Below are 16121 nucleotides of genomic sequence, written 5' to 3' on the forward strand. Positions count from 1 at the left end.
CCGGCTCGATCTCGATTCGCTCAGGCGACGCCCGGAAAGTAAATGAGCCAGTAAGTAGCACCCTGTTGATGGGTACTTTGTACAGTTCTATGCCTCTGTCGGGCCCGGAGGGTGTTGACAAACTTTTCTCGAACATGAGATTACTCCACGTTGGCCGGAGGTGTAATGTAACAACAAAAAAAACACACAACAAGTCGACAACACGCGCCCGGAAAAGGAAAGCTTTATTCGGCGTGTGGAAAGCAGCAGAATGTCATTAACTTGTCTGGTTTGCTGCTTTACTGCTGTCGGGCAAGTCTTTAGGACACGGTTCTTATCTTCTGCTTTGATCATGTACCAGCGTTCTTTCCATATCCGGGCGGTGCTGTGCGTGCAAGAGAAGCTTAATCGTTCGTGTAACGCCAGCTTCTAGGACTAATGTGCACATACTGGGGCTAGAGATCGCTTCCAGTCGTTTTTGAAATAAGGAAAATGTTTAAATCTACTCTGGATTTCATCTTTTCGGTAGCAAATTTGATGATTTAATTGTGTTTACTGTCCGTTTCTTGTGAGTAAATTTGTGACCTTTGCCAGACCAAAAATGAATACTTGGCTATTAGACAATTTCAATTGAAAATCTTTTAAAATCAATTAAATACGAGGACATTTTGATTTGACGGTCGTACTCGTTCACTGTCTTTTTTTATTCTGTTCTTTTTAAATGACAGCTGTCAAAATTGTGGTCGTCGCTCAATGCGCGTTTACACGTATATACATCTATTTTATTAATATTTTATTTTTTTAAACTTCTACAAACCACATCCAAAATTCTACTCAAATTAGTCATTTAATTTGTTTAGCGTTTGCTTTGTTTCGGTGTGGTGCTGTAAAGTAATTGAATAATATTTTTATACCTTTCCCCTAATGGCCACTAATGCTGTGCCTCATAGTTATGTTATTGTGTTGCATAACAACTTTATCCTGCTTCAATTTAACTAATCACATTTCACTTCACCACATGGGCGATGCTTTCGCCCGTACAGTACTTACTTCCCGCTCGCCCTACTGCTGCAACTCACCTTAAACTCAGCCCAAACTAACCAAACGACCAATCAAACCGCTCATGACCAACCCCCAGAAATGGCACGGCTGAAAACGCTTTGCCTGTAAAAGTTTTTCGGGATGCGGAATAGAGTTTCTGGCTGCCGTAGTTGGTCTTTTTTTTCTGTTGATATGTATTAGTGGACGATACAGAGGAGTGGGCACACTACCGTGTATACCATATGTTAGGCGACCGGGGGGCGATGCTAACCTTATCTGGAAACAACCTACCTTCTATGGGCTCTTCTCCACCTATTAGGGCTCGTATTTTCATTACACGTCTTCTTATACACGCGTGTGTGTTGTTGTGTGGATGTGTGCGATTTGGGTCAATGTTCGGCCATTTGCTGCCTATTTCACTCTATCGCACTATGTTAATGCTCGCAAAGACAGCTAGGTATAGGCAATTCTTCCACCAAGTGTTTGTGTGTGCAAGAGTGTATCGAAGCCGTTTTACAGATCCTTTCCCACTGACGCGCACAGAAACGTAAAGAATCGTTCGTGCTGAACGGTTGAAGTGTGGTAAAATAATAAAAATGTTGCCCAAGTAACAAAACAAAAACAAAAGCTTCCACGTTTTTCGGTAACGTAAAAGCGCCACACTATCCACCGAAAACTCCGTAGGGACCAGTTTCGAGTTGAAACTCGACTGATTAGATTAGTTTTTATGAGGTTTTATGCTTTGATAGGTGAAACTTTTGCCCGCAATATCAATGGTTTTGCACCGGGGCGGAAGGAAAATAATAAAAGAATAAAGATAAACGGTTCTCCCGTCCTTTCCGGGCGGGCGTCGTTTAGTTCTGCTCCCCGGGGTTTGGATGATGTTTCAACTCTGGGTGGGTTGTTTTTCGAGAAGCGAGTAAAGGGATAAAGCATGTGGTATGTGTATTGTTAGTTGAATATTTAACGTGACGGTTATATCGACGCGGTTGTACAGTTGTATCGCCTGTATCGTCCGTAATGTCACGGTCCGTATACGGTATGTACCAGGTGTACATAAATATGTCATAAACAGTATTAAATCTTTCTGACTAATGCTATGTTAGGAGATGATTGAATAGATACAGAAAATATAATACACCATGAGAAATGTCAGCTGGACTGGAAACTGAATGGAAGGATTAATATCACGATCATCCATCGTTCCAAGAATTGCGAGCGACGTTACTAAAAGGGGGCTTTATCACGATGATATGTAGGATTTTCAATATGCGTTTTTTAAATGTATTTGTTAAATGTTTTTCTACTGAAATTTTAGATAATAGAAAAGACTGGAATCACTGGAAATTATTCACTCAAATCTGGACTGTTCATTTTTTAACGATTGGTCTATGATACACTGTACATTTCAATGTTGATCTGTATTTTTCCAATTGGTTTTTAAACCGATATGATAAATGATAACGTATTGAGATGAGTGGAAGAGTCATAATTATTTCCAACTCCTTCAGCATGTATTCGTTTTGTTCAGGATTTATATTACCTTCTGCTGAAGAAACTTTTGCGGCGGCTCGGTAGTGTATTTAATAGTGGCGCCGGTCTTCACACGACAGGACTGGGACAAAACCTTATCCGGACCCCAATCCTCCGTGCCAATAAAGACAGAGAAATCCAGATATGTTGGCCAATACTCCTTCAGATTGTTGTGCCGTTAAAGAAGGAGACGAAGAAGCACTTTACATGAGTAACTCCTTAACTTTTTTGGGGAAACCTCACTTGGGGGTCTTTCATGTGTTCCGCTAAAAGCTATTTCATTGCTATTGTTTTCAATTATCAATTCCAAAGTATCGTTCAATGGCATAACTTGATACCGGGCTTCAATATTTTAATTTCTTCAGATCTTTCAAAATTTTAGAAATTAAGGAAATATTATAAAACATATAGTACAAGCAATTATCATTGTTTCTGTCATTATAAATGCGTAAAATGAATGTGAAAAGGCATCCAGTGGTTAGATATTAATGTATTAGCGCTACAATGTTACTGTTACGTATGCTTTGCACTTAAAACATCATCCAGAAAAATCCTCCCTTTGTTGATGGTTCTTTCCAATGTCATTTAAATTGACAGTTAAATCACTCTACGATCGAACCAATTTTTTCGTTACCCAAACCGAAACGCGCACCGTCACCACATGTGGCCCGCGGCGTGTCGATGTTAAACGGCGAGCTTTCGTTATCTTTCCACCAGAAGGCAGACGCACTTTTAGCCATTTTCACCAGTAATGGAGCAACCGGCAACACAGTGCCACCGCACACAGGACAGACAGACCCTCACTTCAAGGGATCCAGTGAAGCTTTTAGCATGTGTTTCCAGGATGTTTGGGGAGGGGGGGGGGGGGGGGGGTGGCGTTGGGTGGAAGGGTAGAAGAGGAGGGGAGAGGACGAATGGACTGAAAGTGAAGCTTAACCGGATGAGTGATTTCATTTTTTCGCTCCACCGATGAGGAATGAAATGACTTGATTTCATTCCACCATTTCTTTCGACTTTCGCATTCACTTTCGCCAGTTGGTGGGGAGGGAGGGGGGGTTCTCTTTCCTTTCTCTTTTCTCGCCCATGCCCCCGCCACACCATCATAGATAAAATTCTTTGGCACTTTGGTTGGCTTTAGAAATGAGCTGCTGACTCGGTTAGGAAGACGCGGCACCACCACACGACCGGTATAGAGTGGGGAGAATCGCAGCGAAATGTGTTGATCCTTCCAATCCTTCAATACACCAGCACACGTACACATGCGCCCACTATCGGGTACGATCAGGGCAAAAGAAAGACACAACACACAGCAGGACACCAACCAACGAGGGGGGGAACAAATGGAACAGATACGCGTCCACTTATACGCCAAACGACCGGCGTTCGCTAGCGAGCAGGATCCGTTTCATGCGATAACTCATACACGCTTAAAGTCGTAAAAAATAACGATAATGACAGCTACGTGATATTTATTCAGCACCAGCGCGGCGTCGGTTTGCGAAGATTGTCCCACTACCGACGAGTTCCGCAGAAACCGTAGCGTGCGAGCAGTGATCCCCTTTTTTCTCCATCGTTCCAGATGATATAGTAATGTGTGTGTGCGCCTAGTGGGTGGTGGCTGTACGGACACAAACGAACGCGCTGCGAAATGTTCGTTCGAAGGCGTAGTAATAAATGATTGCTTCTGGGGGTAATTAGTGAATCGAGGCGAGTGGATCCTTCATCCCCATATTTACTTGCTCCGTATGGTTATGTGTTTGTGCGACTGAGCCTGAGCCCTTGTGAGCCTGTGTGGGTAGGATCGTTTTGACGCTTTCTGAATAAAAGAAGGACCGTTTGCCGAGCCGGTGGGTGTTTCGGTTACCAAATTGGAATTCTTCCTGAGGGCATTTTCGTTTGAAGTGGCACTCAACACGAGTTCCCATCTATTCTCTGGCGGTTGAGTTCACGAGTGGCAGTGGCTGAAGTGGGAATGAAGCGTGTCGCCAAAATTCAATCATCCAATCGTACAATTTAAATGACGCTAGGCAAAACGATCGCCAAACGTTACCCACTTTGGTGATGGATGGCGAAATAGACGTTTTGTCAAAAGTGCCCAAAATTGAGCCACTGCAAACATAAGAAGCACTCACCAGTGCCGTGGCCAATCGACCATTTTCACGCTGCTGATTTCACATCAACGGTTTTTGAGATAGTTTTCTTTGTCTTGCTAATTTAAATTCACTTCCATTGATTTTGGTTTGCGGACAATTTCCGGACAATTTTTCTTAGAAACACTTTATTTATTTTTCCATCAGTTAAGGTCACATAAGGACGCGTTCCATTCGATCAGACCGGAAGTTTGGCAAGGCTTCCGGTGTTTTTTTTGCTGCCGAAGACTTGCGAAGACTTTTTGCTTTGCGACTTTTCTTCCTTTGCGCTCGGGTTCAGTCCAACAATGGCGCGATCTTTAATTTTTTTTTGTGTCAAACTTTACTTCCTTTTCCTACGTGTGGATGAAATTTTGCAAACCAGCTTCCATCCGGTAAAAGGGAAGCAGCGGCCCACACACATTGGACGACAACGGAACACGCGGTCTGTGCGGCAGGACAAATCTCCGGCAAATTGAAATCGAGGAATTCAATTAGCGGGTGTTCGTGATCTATATTTCCTGTCCCTGCTGCTGTCCCAACCCTGTTCCACGCATTCCGCCGATGGTTTCATCATTTTTGTGCGCACTGCGCTTGACAGTTGGTGGCGTCGGAAATAAAATCCAAACTCCCCCATTCCGTGTGCGGGTGACAGATTCGGTGTTTTTTTTTTATTTCACTTTTCCTTCGTGCTCTAGCCAATTTTGCAGCCCCGGGACTGATGGCCCGGTAGCCAAAAGATTTCGATATCGCTTTAAACCAATTTAATTAAGCCTCTTTCGTCAGTTGATGTGGGAAAAAACGGTCATAAGGCTGTCAAAAGGAAAAGGATCGAGTGTTGCGGCGGAGAAGATTAGTTTTGATACTTAACTTTGTTTATTAAAGATTTAAATTCTCAACTTTAAAATACGTAAAATGCTAGTATTTCGCACAGCTTTTTCTTGACCTTGAAGATAGATTATTCTTTAGTTTTAGTTTTAGTATTTGGTTTTCAAATTATTGGAAAAAAGCTCTGTTGATTGTATCTGACTATTATTCTACTACTAAACGATCTCCATCAGTGATCTTTTAGATGGATCGTGATGAAATATCAGACTGAAAAGCCATCTTCTTTCTTACCATGCTCCTTGAAGTAGACTTGACTCGAGATATCTCGAATCTTCGTAGTCAAGACAAGAATCAATGTGATTTTAACTGATCGGGAAACGTTGAAGGATTTCCTCCGTGAACATGGGAGCCGTTAAGCTTCTTGGCTACTTGGACATAGTGCTTCGATAGAATTCTTTCTAGAATCATCAATAATCAACCTCAATACTTTTATCCAAGTTGTCCAGATAATTCTCACTTTACCCTTAAACTCCATCTTAAGCTTTATTTTAGGATCATATCTGCAGTCAGGAGGATGGAATTAGAGCTCTCTGTTAGATTTTGCCTTTCGGTAGAAGTGAAAGAATATTATTAATACTAGATCTGGTTAATTTGAAGGACACGCAGCAAATTTCAACGCTCTGGAAAAGTGCTCTTCGTAACTTCGAACGCAATACTCGGATCGTTTTCGTTCGGGTTGTAGGAAATTTCACCGATAGCGTTATAAAAATGGGGAACGTTTGTCCTATGCTCAAACTTAGGATATTCTTATAGATAGTTAGGAACTCACGCACGCAATATCACTAACACCAATCTTTTTTGTTTTGTAAAGCATTCGTTGTACGATTCTCAACAGTCCGTTTTGTTGTTTGTTATATAAAATGTAGGCTAAACGCCAACCCAATTCCGGAAGCAACATTCAACGTACACAATTTGTTCGTACGCGAATCGCACGTGTTAGTTAATTAATCGAATTATCTAATCGTAACAAAACCCGCACGGAACGTGGCATGCAAACCGCGACGGGTTTAATGGTGCTGGCACCGCACTGTACGCGCCGCCATTTAAATAGGCTACGAACGATTTTATCTCGCTCCTCCCGACCATCGAAGCACCGTTTGTGTCCCTCACGCCATCCCGCGGTCCTTAACATTAGCAATAAAAAGCGATCCGTTCTCGTTATCTTGCTATTTTATCGACAAAATCATTGCGTCTTTTTGTTAGCGTATTTTTTGTTTTGTTGCTATTGCCATTTGGCTCCTTCCTACCTTGGAGATTGTTTTTTTTTTTTCTTCGTCAGTTTGAAATCGATAGCGAATTAGAAGGCCGTTTTTCCGTGCTGATTGCACACCGGGCACCGGGCAGAGTGTAATGTGCTTCATTAGGAGTGTTTGATTGGCGACCGTTTGCTAATCCCGCGGGTCCCCCCTGGTACGTGATTTGTAAGCGAAAGAAATTGCGCACCAATAATCATTGCGTTTCGCGCAACACACCGAGGACGCTCGTTGATTGGGGGTATTCCGTTTTTTTATCGCTGTTTTTTTGTTGTTGTTCTGGGGATGCTTTAATGCTGTGGCCACCGTTGATGGATTTCGCATTTTCATTGATTAAATGCATTGTACTTTCAGTTCTTGGGAGCTATTGGATTGAAACTTTGCTTTAAAGAAATAATTTTGTATTAAAAATCAACAAACCAAAATAGTAGATGAATAAGATTGATTGACATATTTCTGGATATTTATTTATGTTCTCAAAATACTTGTTACTTTATATTTTAACTAATCAATCTATTACAGACAGTTTAGGACCATAAATTAATTGTGAGTTTTTCCTTGTTACTTTTTAACAATAAAAAAAAAACTTAAAGTTACGTTAAACTTATTGTCACTCAAGCTAATTTTTTGGACAGTTTTCCGATGTGCAAACCCTCCATTTGCAACAGACAGACCATAACCCACTTTTACCGATAGACGGTGTGTCAGCGTGAATGACCGGGCGTCTCCATTGAAGCGCAAAAACAAAAACTTGCTGGGCAAAAGTTAACCCCGGCGCGATCCTTTATCTACCGCGTTCGAAAACATACAAACACACACACATACAAACACACACACATACAAAACAACTCATCTTGTTCCATATTGTTCGCAATTTAATTGTGTCTCGTTTTACCCTTTCCCTCACCTTACTTACCCATCGTTTTCCTCTCTTCCCCAGCTAACGATGAACGATTTCAGCGTCCATCGGATCATCGGACGGGGCGGTTTCGGCGAAGTGTACGGCTGCCGCAAAGCGGACACAGGGAAAATGTACGCGATGAAGTGCTTGGACAAGAAGCGCATCAAAATGAAGCAGGGCGAAACGTTAGCACTGAACGAACGGACAATGCTGTCACTCGTCAGCACGGGGGTAAGTTTTGGGGGGGGGGGGGGGGGAGGGGGGGCGTCGGGGTGTGGTGCAGGTATTGTAAGCAAAGCGAATGAAATTATACTACCGATCGCAACGCAACGGGTGCTGCGAACAATGCAAATTGTACATCTTTGCAATGCACTGTATGAGGTGTGGAAGTTAACATTTTAATAACCGCATTTCATCGCGACATAGCGGCTGCGAACCTTTTATTTGACGGTACCGAAGTACTAAAGCGTACGAGTGGCACACATTACGCTACTGTGCGCGAGGGTGCTTGGGAACAGTTTCTGACGGTGCCATAAATTCGACAAGGTTACTCTTCACGTGTGGATTTGCAAGAAGCAAGAGACATTGTGTCGGTTTTATCTATTTTTTTGTTTAATGTTCGAGCAAAGTTTCGGTCTGAAGATGTAGAAAACACTCCGGACATTCCGAAATCGTCCACCCTGCTTGCTGCCGAAGGACAAGCAATCTTCCGCGCTGGAAGAAAAGTTAACCGAGCTGCTGACGACGAGTGTGCACGTACGCGAGGGCTGGCTGGCGTACGTCCGAACGCTTCATTATGCGGATGGAAGAGTCGTTTATAATGGCCCTGGTAGAAGATTAAGAAGATGACAGTCACACATCGGAAGGAGCGAAAAGCGGAAGCAGGTCAAGTTCCGGGCGGAAATGATCATACGGGCGCACCCGAAGTGACGACGGTCCGGAACGAATTCGAGCTGGCGACTGTTTTGGCCCTAATGTTCTAGCAAATGTCAGCCGGGGCGGACGCTAAAGGAAGCGAAGAAAAACGGGGGGAAACGAAAGTTTTGCTGAGAGTCCTCACTTGCGTCATTTGACGTCCATCAATTACTTTAGCCTCGGCGTAGCAGTTTGCACACTTAATATGAAAAGTTTTGCCCGGGAAACTTTCCCACTAAAACCGTCCTAGACACGGTAGCGAAGTGCTGCATGATCTCTGGCAGTAGCGGAAATTTGAGATACAGTGTGTGAGAGGGCACAAGAAACGGGGGAACGGGGGAGCGAAACGTTGGAAGCCGTTCAACAGCTGTACCAGCTTCCGTCTCGCACGTGTTGGGTGGCGCCCACGTTACTCATGCGTTTGCTCACTTCCGCTTCTTTCTTTTCCGGTGCTCGTGACGTTCCTGTACGTGAATCTCATCATCATCATCATCGTCATCGTCGTCATTGCGCTCCGTCTCTCGCAGGTCGATTGCCCATTCATCGTGTGCATGACGTACGCTTTCCACACACCGGACAAGCTCTGCTTCATCCTGGACCTGATGAACGGCGGTGACCTGCACTACCATCTGTCCCAGCACGGTGTCTTCAACGAATCGGACATGAAGTTCTACGCAGCGGAGGTAAGTGACACATGACCAACCGTGCGTACCAAGTGACGCGGAAACTTGACTTGTCCCTGCTAGAAGAAGCAGCGTAAAGAAAAAGGAAGACAAGCGTTGGGAGAAATTCATGGAACATCATATTTAAGCGAAAAAGAGTAGCATTAATCTCTTCCTTGAGAGGGTTTCGGCCAGGAAAAAAAGGGGAGCAATGGGACGAACTGGGACGAGTTTAATTACGTCGGAGCTGGTTCTCCCGTTCTGGATCGTTTCGGAAAGTTTTCCCGACCACACTATCCACCTGTGCTCCACGCACTGACCATTAATCCAAACTATCCCACCGGTGTGACCGCGTTCGAGCCATTCGCAGTCTGTTAGATGATGATTAACGAGCGTGAGTCGAACGGCCGTCATTTCGCAGTCGTGACACAACGGGTTCCACGATGATGGTGCTTTATGGAAGTTTTAACGATCGATTTATTACACCGAAGTTGTGGTGCAAGCAACGGTAAGAGGTGTGCGCCATAAGTGCACCTCACTATTTTCTCTGTTTTGGCATCATAAAAGGGGATTAGAATCCGGCTATTAGGGGACATTATTTTAAGGATCGATTTGAGCGATGATTAATGGACTCGGCGTTGTACTGAACGGATGAAAGATTTGTTAAATAAATTCAATTCTACCTTAAAGCTTTTGCTATTCTAGTGATAATGTTGACACTAGAACTACTGATATTGCAACGGGTATAATTCTACCAAGATCAATTAAATTAAATCAAGAACCATAAAATGTTAACTTATTGGTTTTGATTGGTGTTATTTACAACAAGGGTCACAATGCATTTACAAAGACCTTAACAATTATTAAACTTTTGTGCAGACACCTTTAAAATCATGTCTATCTTCATATTAAGATATTCATACTGAAACTACATGTATCTGTTTAATTAAGTTTAGAATTCATTTGAAATTATTTTGTGTTTCAATAGAATTTTCCACCCACGGACATGCGAAGGAAATTAATTAAATTACACGAGCGCCATCGTATCATGCTCTACTTCCCAGCAATTTAATTAAAATGTAACATTCACATAATTTCTTATGAACGGTAGGAAATCAGTATACACCTTCCGATTAAACCAATCATTTAGAAATTATGTTTGCAGTTTGGAATAATTGAGTTTCAGTTTAATACAAACGGAACCATTTCATGGAACACGGTGCTCACGCTAAGTAATCAACGGTTAACTCATCCACGATTGATTATATTCTGCTGAAAGGAAATTTGCGAAAATGCCAGCACACTGTAATTATGATGTTATAGTTTCAGTTTTCGAGGAAAGGTCTCAATTTGTCAGTATTTACAAACGATCAGTTTTGGGGCAATTAGAATGCTTTAATTGTGCGATAATGGCCATTAAAGCTTGTTGTGCACAGTTCGATAAATGTGTAGGAAGATAGATAACAGGAAATAGATTTCTAATTACGCTTCTAACTCTTTCCCCAATTTCAGGTAATTCTTGGACTCGAACACATGCACAAACGGTTCATCGTGTACCGGGACCTGAAGCCGGCCAACATCCTGCTGGACGAGAACGGGCACGTGCGCATTTCCGATCTCGGGCTGGCCTGTGATTTTAGCAAAAAGAAACCGCACGCATCGGTCGGCACCCACGGTTACATGGCCCCGGAGGTCCTGTCCAAGGGTACGCCGTACGATTCGAGCGCCGACTGGTTCAGCTTCGGCTGCATGCTATACAAACTGCTCAAGGGCCACTCGCCGTTCCGGCAGCACAAAACCAAGGACAAGCACGAGATCGACCGCATGACACTAACGATGGTAGGTAGATGCATTTACTCTCAATACTGGCCTCATATCCCCGTCCATGTCGGTTTTTCTTGCGACGATAATACGTTCGCCTTTAAGCGTAGCTTATGCGCGAAACAAATTAACAAAATAAACCGAAACGGTAACGAAGAAAGAAAAATGTGACTTAAAAGATGAAACTATTTGGCTTGGATTTGGCGTAATACAAATCGTTTTCAAAATTGAAAACAGTAAGTTTTCTTTCTTACCAATCGAAAAATAAACTTATCCCGCCCAGATTAAGAGCACTTCGTTACGAGGAGCTTTTAAATCAACCCACACAACGTCCCCCCATCCTTCCCTTGCGAGCTAACCCGAACCGAGTGAAAAGAATTTGTGTATGAATATTAAATGGCTGTTTTAAAAAAGCAACCTTCCTCCTTGCAGAACGTGGAGCTGCCGGAATCGTTCAGCAAAGAACTGAGAGACCTGCTGGAGGGCTTGCTGCAGCGTGACATCGACAAGCGGTTAGGCTGTAAGGGTGGCGGGTAAGTTTACTTGGGCGACTATGTTTCCGTATGTGTGTGTGTGGAAAGACACATGTGTTCCAGCGGCACATCATTCCGCATCGATAAATAATTCATACCTAAATCAACATTTTCCACTCACCCACAGTGCCGAAGAGGTCAAGTCACATCCGTTCTTTGCCGGTATCGACTGGAATCAGGTGTACTATCAGAAGTATACGCCACCACTAATACCACCGCGCGGCGAGGTCAATGCCGCGGATGCGTTCGATATTGGTTCGTTCGACGAGGAGGACACCAAGGGCATCAAGCTGACCGAGCAGGATCAGGAGCTGTACCGATACTTCCCACTGACAATCTCCGAACGGTAACGTACCACACACCGACAAACACAGCACCCATAGTCGTATACTAATGCCGGGCATCGCATTTGCAGGTGGCAACAGGAGGTGGCAGAAACGGTGTTCGAAACCGTCAACACGGAGGCGGACAAGGTGGAACAGAAACGGAAAGCCAAACAGAAGCAGCGCTTCGATGCGGACGAGAAGGAATCGGATTGCATACTACACGGGTATATTAAAAAGTATGGCGGTTCGTTCGCGTCCGTCTGGCAGACGCGCTATGCCAAACTCTATCCTAACAGGTACGTCCGTGCCGGGAATGTTCCCCGTTGTTGTACAGCACTTTTCGAACGTTTTTCGTTTACACAAAAATCCCACCTCTTTTCAGACTGGAGCTACACACCGAAAGTGGCAGCACCAAACCGGAGCTGGTATTCATGGATCAGATCGAGGAGGTATCACCGGACTTTGTGCAGTTCAAGAACGAGCAGTGCGTGCAGATTCGGTTTCGCGACGGCATTCGCGATGGCAAGCTGATCCTGACAAATTCGGTAATTGATCGCACCGATCGAGAATGTTACTGCGCGAATATATGTTTTTCTACTGCTGTGTAAATCTGATTCAGATTCATTAACTCAATGAATGAATTAATCTTGGCAGATCTCTGAAGACGAATGTCGGAAGAATTACTAACCTAAAAAAACCTAAACCTCTGTCTGTGACATAGAAACTTCCGAGGTTTGGGATTCTTTAGAGCTGCAAGAATCTTCAAAGATTCAGAGATTTCTGATTGATTTCTGATCTGATTCAGATTCATTAGCTCAATGAATGAACCTGATGATGATTTGCTATTCTTTAAAGCTTGAAATATCCACAAAAATTCAAAAATGTATCCACATGTGAAGATGTGTGAAGTTCAAAAGGTTAAAATATTAATCTTTCAAATATACATAAATCTTGCGAGAGTTAAAACATAATTCGAATAATTCTAGATTCTAGATAGATGCATGATACTATTTTGTTTAATCTCTACTAACGCCGCTTCTCTTTGTAGGATGAAATCGGTTTGAAGGAATGGGCCTTATCACTGCGGGCAGCACACAAAGAGAGCCAGGAGCTGCTTGGTTCGATGGCGAAAAAAGCGGGCAAAATATACGGCACCGAAGGCCAACGGGGTGGCGGCGCGGATGGGAAACAGCTGGGCGGTGGAGGCGCGAGTATGGTGATCGCGAGCGGTGGTGCAACCGGCGGTGTGATCGCTGCCGGTGGCCAGAAGAACGCGAACGGAGGTTCCAACTAGCGGTTACTGTTGCGATCTCGGTCCTGCTTCATAGAACCGAATCGTCTGAAGGAACCGCTGCTGAAGATGAAGTGCAAGGACACCTAAACGCTGTGTGGGTGTGTGTGGGGCACTGTGCACATGGTGTACTCATCATCGTAAGTATTACCACTTCATGACTCCGAGTTGCAAAAAACGGGTTTTTTCTACTAGTGAAAATTAAACTATGTCGCGCACACGCACGCACACACGTGCCAAGAGAGAGGGTAAAGAGTTTAGAGTATTATAAATTCGCTAGCACACGCACCTACGCACCACCTCTTGGTTTACATACACACGGGACAAAAGGAACGTTACGGTTTTTTTTAATTTCGATGATAAACTGAAGCCACACAATACAGTGTGGGCGTGGGCCTGAGTATGCAAATGTGCATCCTGTTTTTAAAAGAGCACGTGTGTGTGTGTGTGTGTGTGTGTGCGCGCGTGCGTATATGCATTATGACTGAGCGTGGGCCGGAACGTTTCGTAAAGCAGTGCAGCAGAGTGATATTTGAACGCTTGGGGTCACATCCAAAGAATGCTATGGTGTTACGAACAATATGTGCGCTCCATGACGGTGGTATATAGATTTGAAACTTAAAGCGAATATACGTCGAAGGGATTCGATCATTTAGGACGCGATGCCACGCGCGTGTGTGTGTGTGTGTGACGTTTTGCGGGGCCGGCATTTATGCACAGCAAATAATCAGTCCTAGGTGATATGCGCACTTATGCGGGGGAAACAAATAACAAACACAAAAGAGCAAAAAAAAAACCCACGGGAACGCAATTCTACATACAACACAAAAAAAAACAAAAACATAACGCTAGAATAATGAATGTGTCAATTTAGTATTGTATTATTACGACGTGATAAATGAGAGTAGCGCGTGGCGGCTCTGACAAGACTAGGATGAAGATGGAACCGGATACCGGCGGGCGATAGGGGGATACTCACAAATACACACCTTCGTACGATTAACCATGCGTGGGGGAGGGATGTAGCATATAGTAGCATTACTACTTAACGCCCTAGTGCAACGTTTATACAGGTTTAGAAGTTGTCTTATTGAGACTTAAATCCATTTGCCATCACCATCGGACCGCCATCACAGAGAGCAATCAATCAGACACTCTTCCATGCAGAACCATAGTTTGGTCTTTAGAAAGCCAGCAGAATATACGCGTATTGGCGCGTAATAACTGCTGCTGAATGCCTATACTGTTCCTTTGCCCTATTTTATGTATCGTAGAAAGCAACAAAATTGGCATAATGCGGTGCAAGGATAGAATTGATTTAGAATTTTGAGTAGAACTCCTCTGTGGGATACACACATTGCTACTGGAATGAGTTGTTGGTATCTTTCGTTACCGTTATCCATTAATCAAAGCACAATCAATGACAATAGAACGCAAGCACTGCGCAAGAAGAAATACACACACACACACACTAAGCACAACAGCACAATACAACATAACCGTTTATAATAAGACAAACTACGTCAACTGGGCTATTGGGCGGTGTAAAGAGAAGTTCATAGATTTCACCACAATTAACCATTACATCACAACGTTCGCTCGTTCTTCCTCTTCCGAGATGCCCACCAGAGACGCATGGTATTATAAAGAGAGAGCGAAGGTATAAATTATTTAGAGAAGTATTATATAGACATTAAAAAGAAAAACAAAGAAACAAACAACTACAAAATGAAATATTGAAAAAACAAAAACGCGCACGAACAATCCTCAACATAGTGAGTAGACGTGAAAGAAGAGCGGGTGCTGGGTGTGATGTGTATGCTGTAGGAGATCCTCCGGATATGGATGAGGATTGCGAAACCTAGATGATACTTTACAATCAATTAGCTAGAAGGGATGGGACCTCGCTCTGTCGTGCAAGGCAGTAATTGTATGTGAAACAACAATTAGCTGTCCGATAACCGTGTTCAGCGGGAAAAGGGACAAACGTATGATGCCCGTTTCAATCCCAGAACGCGACGATCGTACTCATGCATGTGGCAATAGTGTTTAGGGGTATAATTTAGTGTTCTCGTGCAAACCCGGCATGCCGCAATGTGTTGCATGTTTGGGTTTCTGCCCATGAGTCTACCGACCCGTGGCAATGTTAATCAATTACTGAAGCGCAGAATGCATTAGACAATGTCTGTTTTGTGGTAGCGAGAAGTAAACGGAGGAATGACTGGATGAAATGCCAGCGCTACTGCGCTACGTATTCAAAAGGAAACCAAAAAGCTAGGCAAAACAAAATGAATGCAGGAAGAAAAGGAAATAACAAACAAACAAAAAGTATATAAAAATAACGTATAAATTCAGCAGCTCACTGTTATGCAACACCAAGACTTTAGAGTAGATGATTTTGCTTTCGTTCTTTCATCCGTTTAAAAAAAAAAGAACACAAACACACGGTACATTACTTGTTACGGGTGGTCACATTGTGCGACCGGAAACCGAACAAAACAGAACCACACCAACACACACACAGACACCCCGTGATCAGTGCATGTTTAACGTTTATATATCGCCATCCCTTTTAATTGTATCTACTGGCTACCGAGGAAAACAAAGCTCACAGGGCTCTTTGCTATTGCCAATAATTTGGACCTTGGAGATGCGTCCACCGCGCGGTGACTTTTCAATCGTACGCTAGAGAGAGCCATTCGGGGCTGGAAATTTTGGGAGGCATCATTGTTCATAAGTCAATCCAAATCCTGACATACGCTGATGAGGTAGACATAATTGATATACTCCTGAATAGCAGATGTCCGCCGACAGGATCGAGCTGACGATGGGAATTCTAGGATAGGAAA

General features: G+C 43.5%; 1 protein-coding gene across 9 annotated transcripts in view; it reads left to right on the top strand.

Annotated features, from left to right (window-relative positions):
• The window catches only part of LOC128298808 (G protein-coupled receptor kinase 1), a 99513-nt gene extending 84613 nt beyond the window's left edge, over positions 1 to 14900 (top strand). For all 9 annotated transcript variants that reach the window (XM_053034594.1, XM_053034598.1, XM_053034597.1 and 6 more), the window contains 8 exons: positions 7764 to 7955; positions 9167 to 9322; positions 10814 to 11140; positions 11555 to 11655; positions 11783 to 12001; positions 12071 to 12277; positions 12364 to 12526; positions 13030 to 14900. In XM_053034594.1, coding sequence (XP_052890554.1) covers positions 7764 to 7955; positions 9167 to 9322; positions 10814 to 11140; positions 11555 to 11655; positions 11783 to 12001; positions 12071 to 12277; positions 12364 to 12526; positions 13030 to 13275 — 1611 coding nt within the window. In that variant the 3' untranslated portion in view covers positions 13276 to 14900. The remainder of the gene's footprint in view (positions 1 to 7763; positions 7956 to 9166; positions 9323 to 10813; positions 11141 to 11554; positions 11656 to 11782; positions 12002 to 12070; positions 12278 to 12363; positions 12527 to 13029) is intronic.
• The last annotated feature ends 1221 nt before the right edge of the window (positions 14901 to 16121 follow it).

Source organism: Anopheles moucheti, chromosome 2, assembly GCF_943734755.1.
Source record: "Anopheles moucheti chromosome 2, idAnoMoucSN_F20_07, whole genome shotgun sequence".
In the NCBI taxonomy this organism is placed as follows: domain Eukaryota; kingdom Metazoa; phylum Arthropoda; class Insecta; order Diptera; family Culicidae; genus Anopheles; species Anopheles moucheti.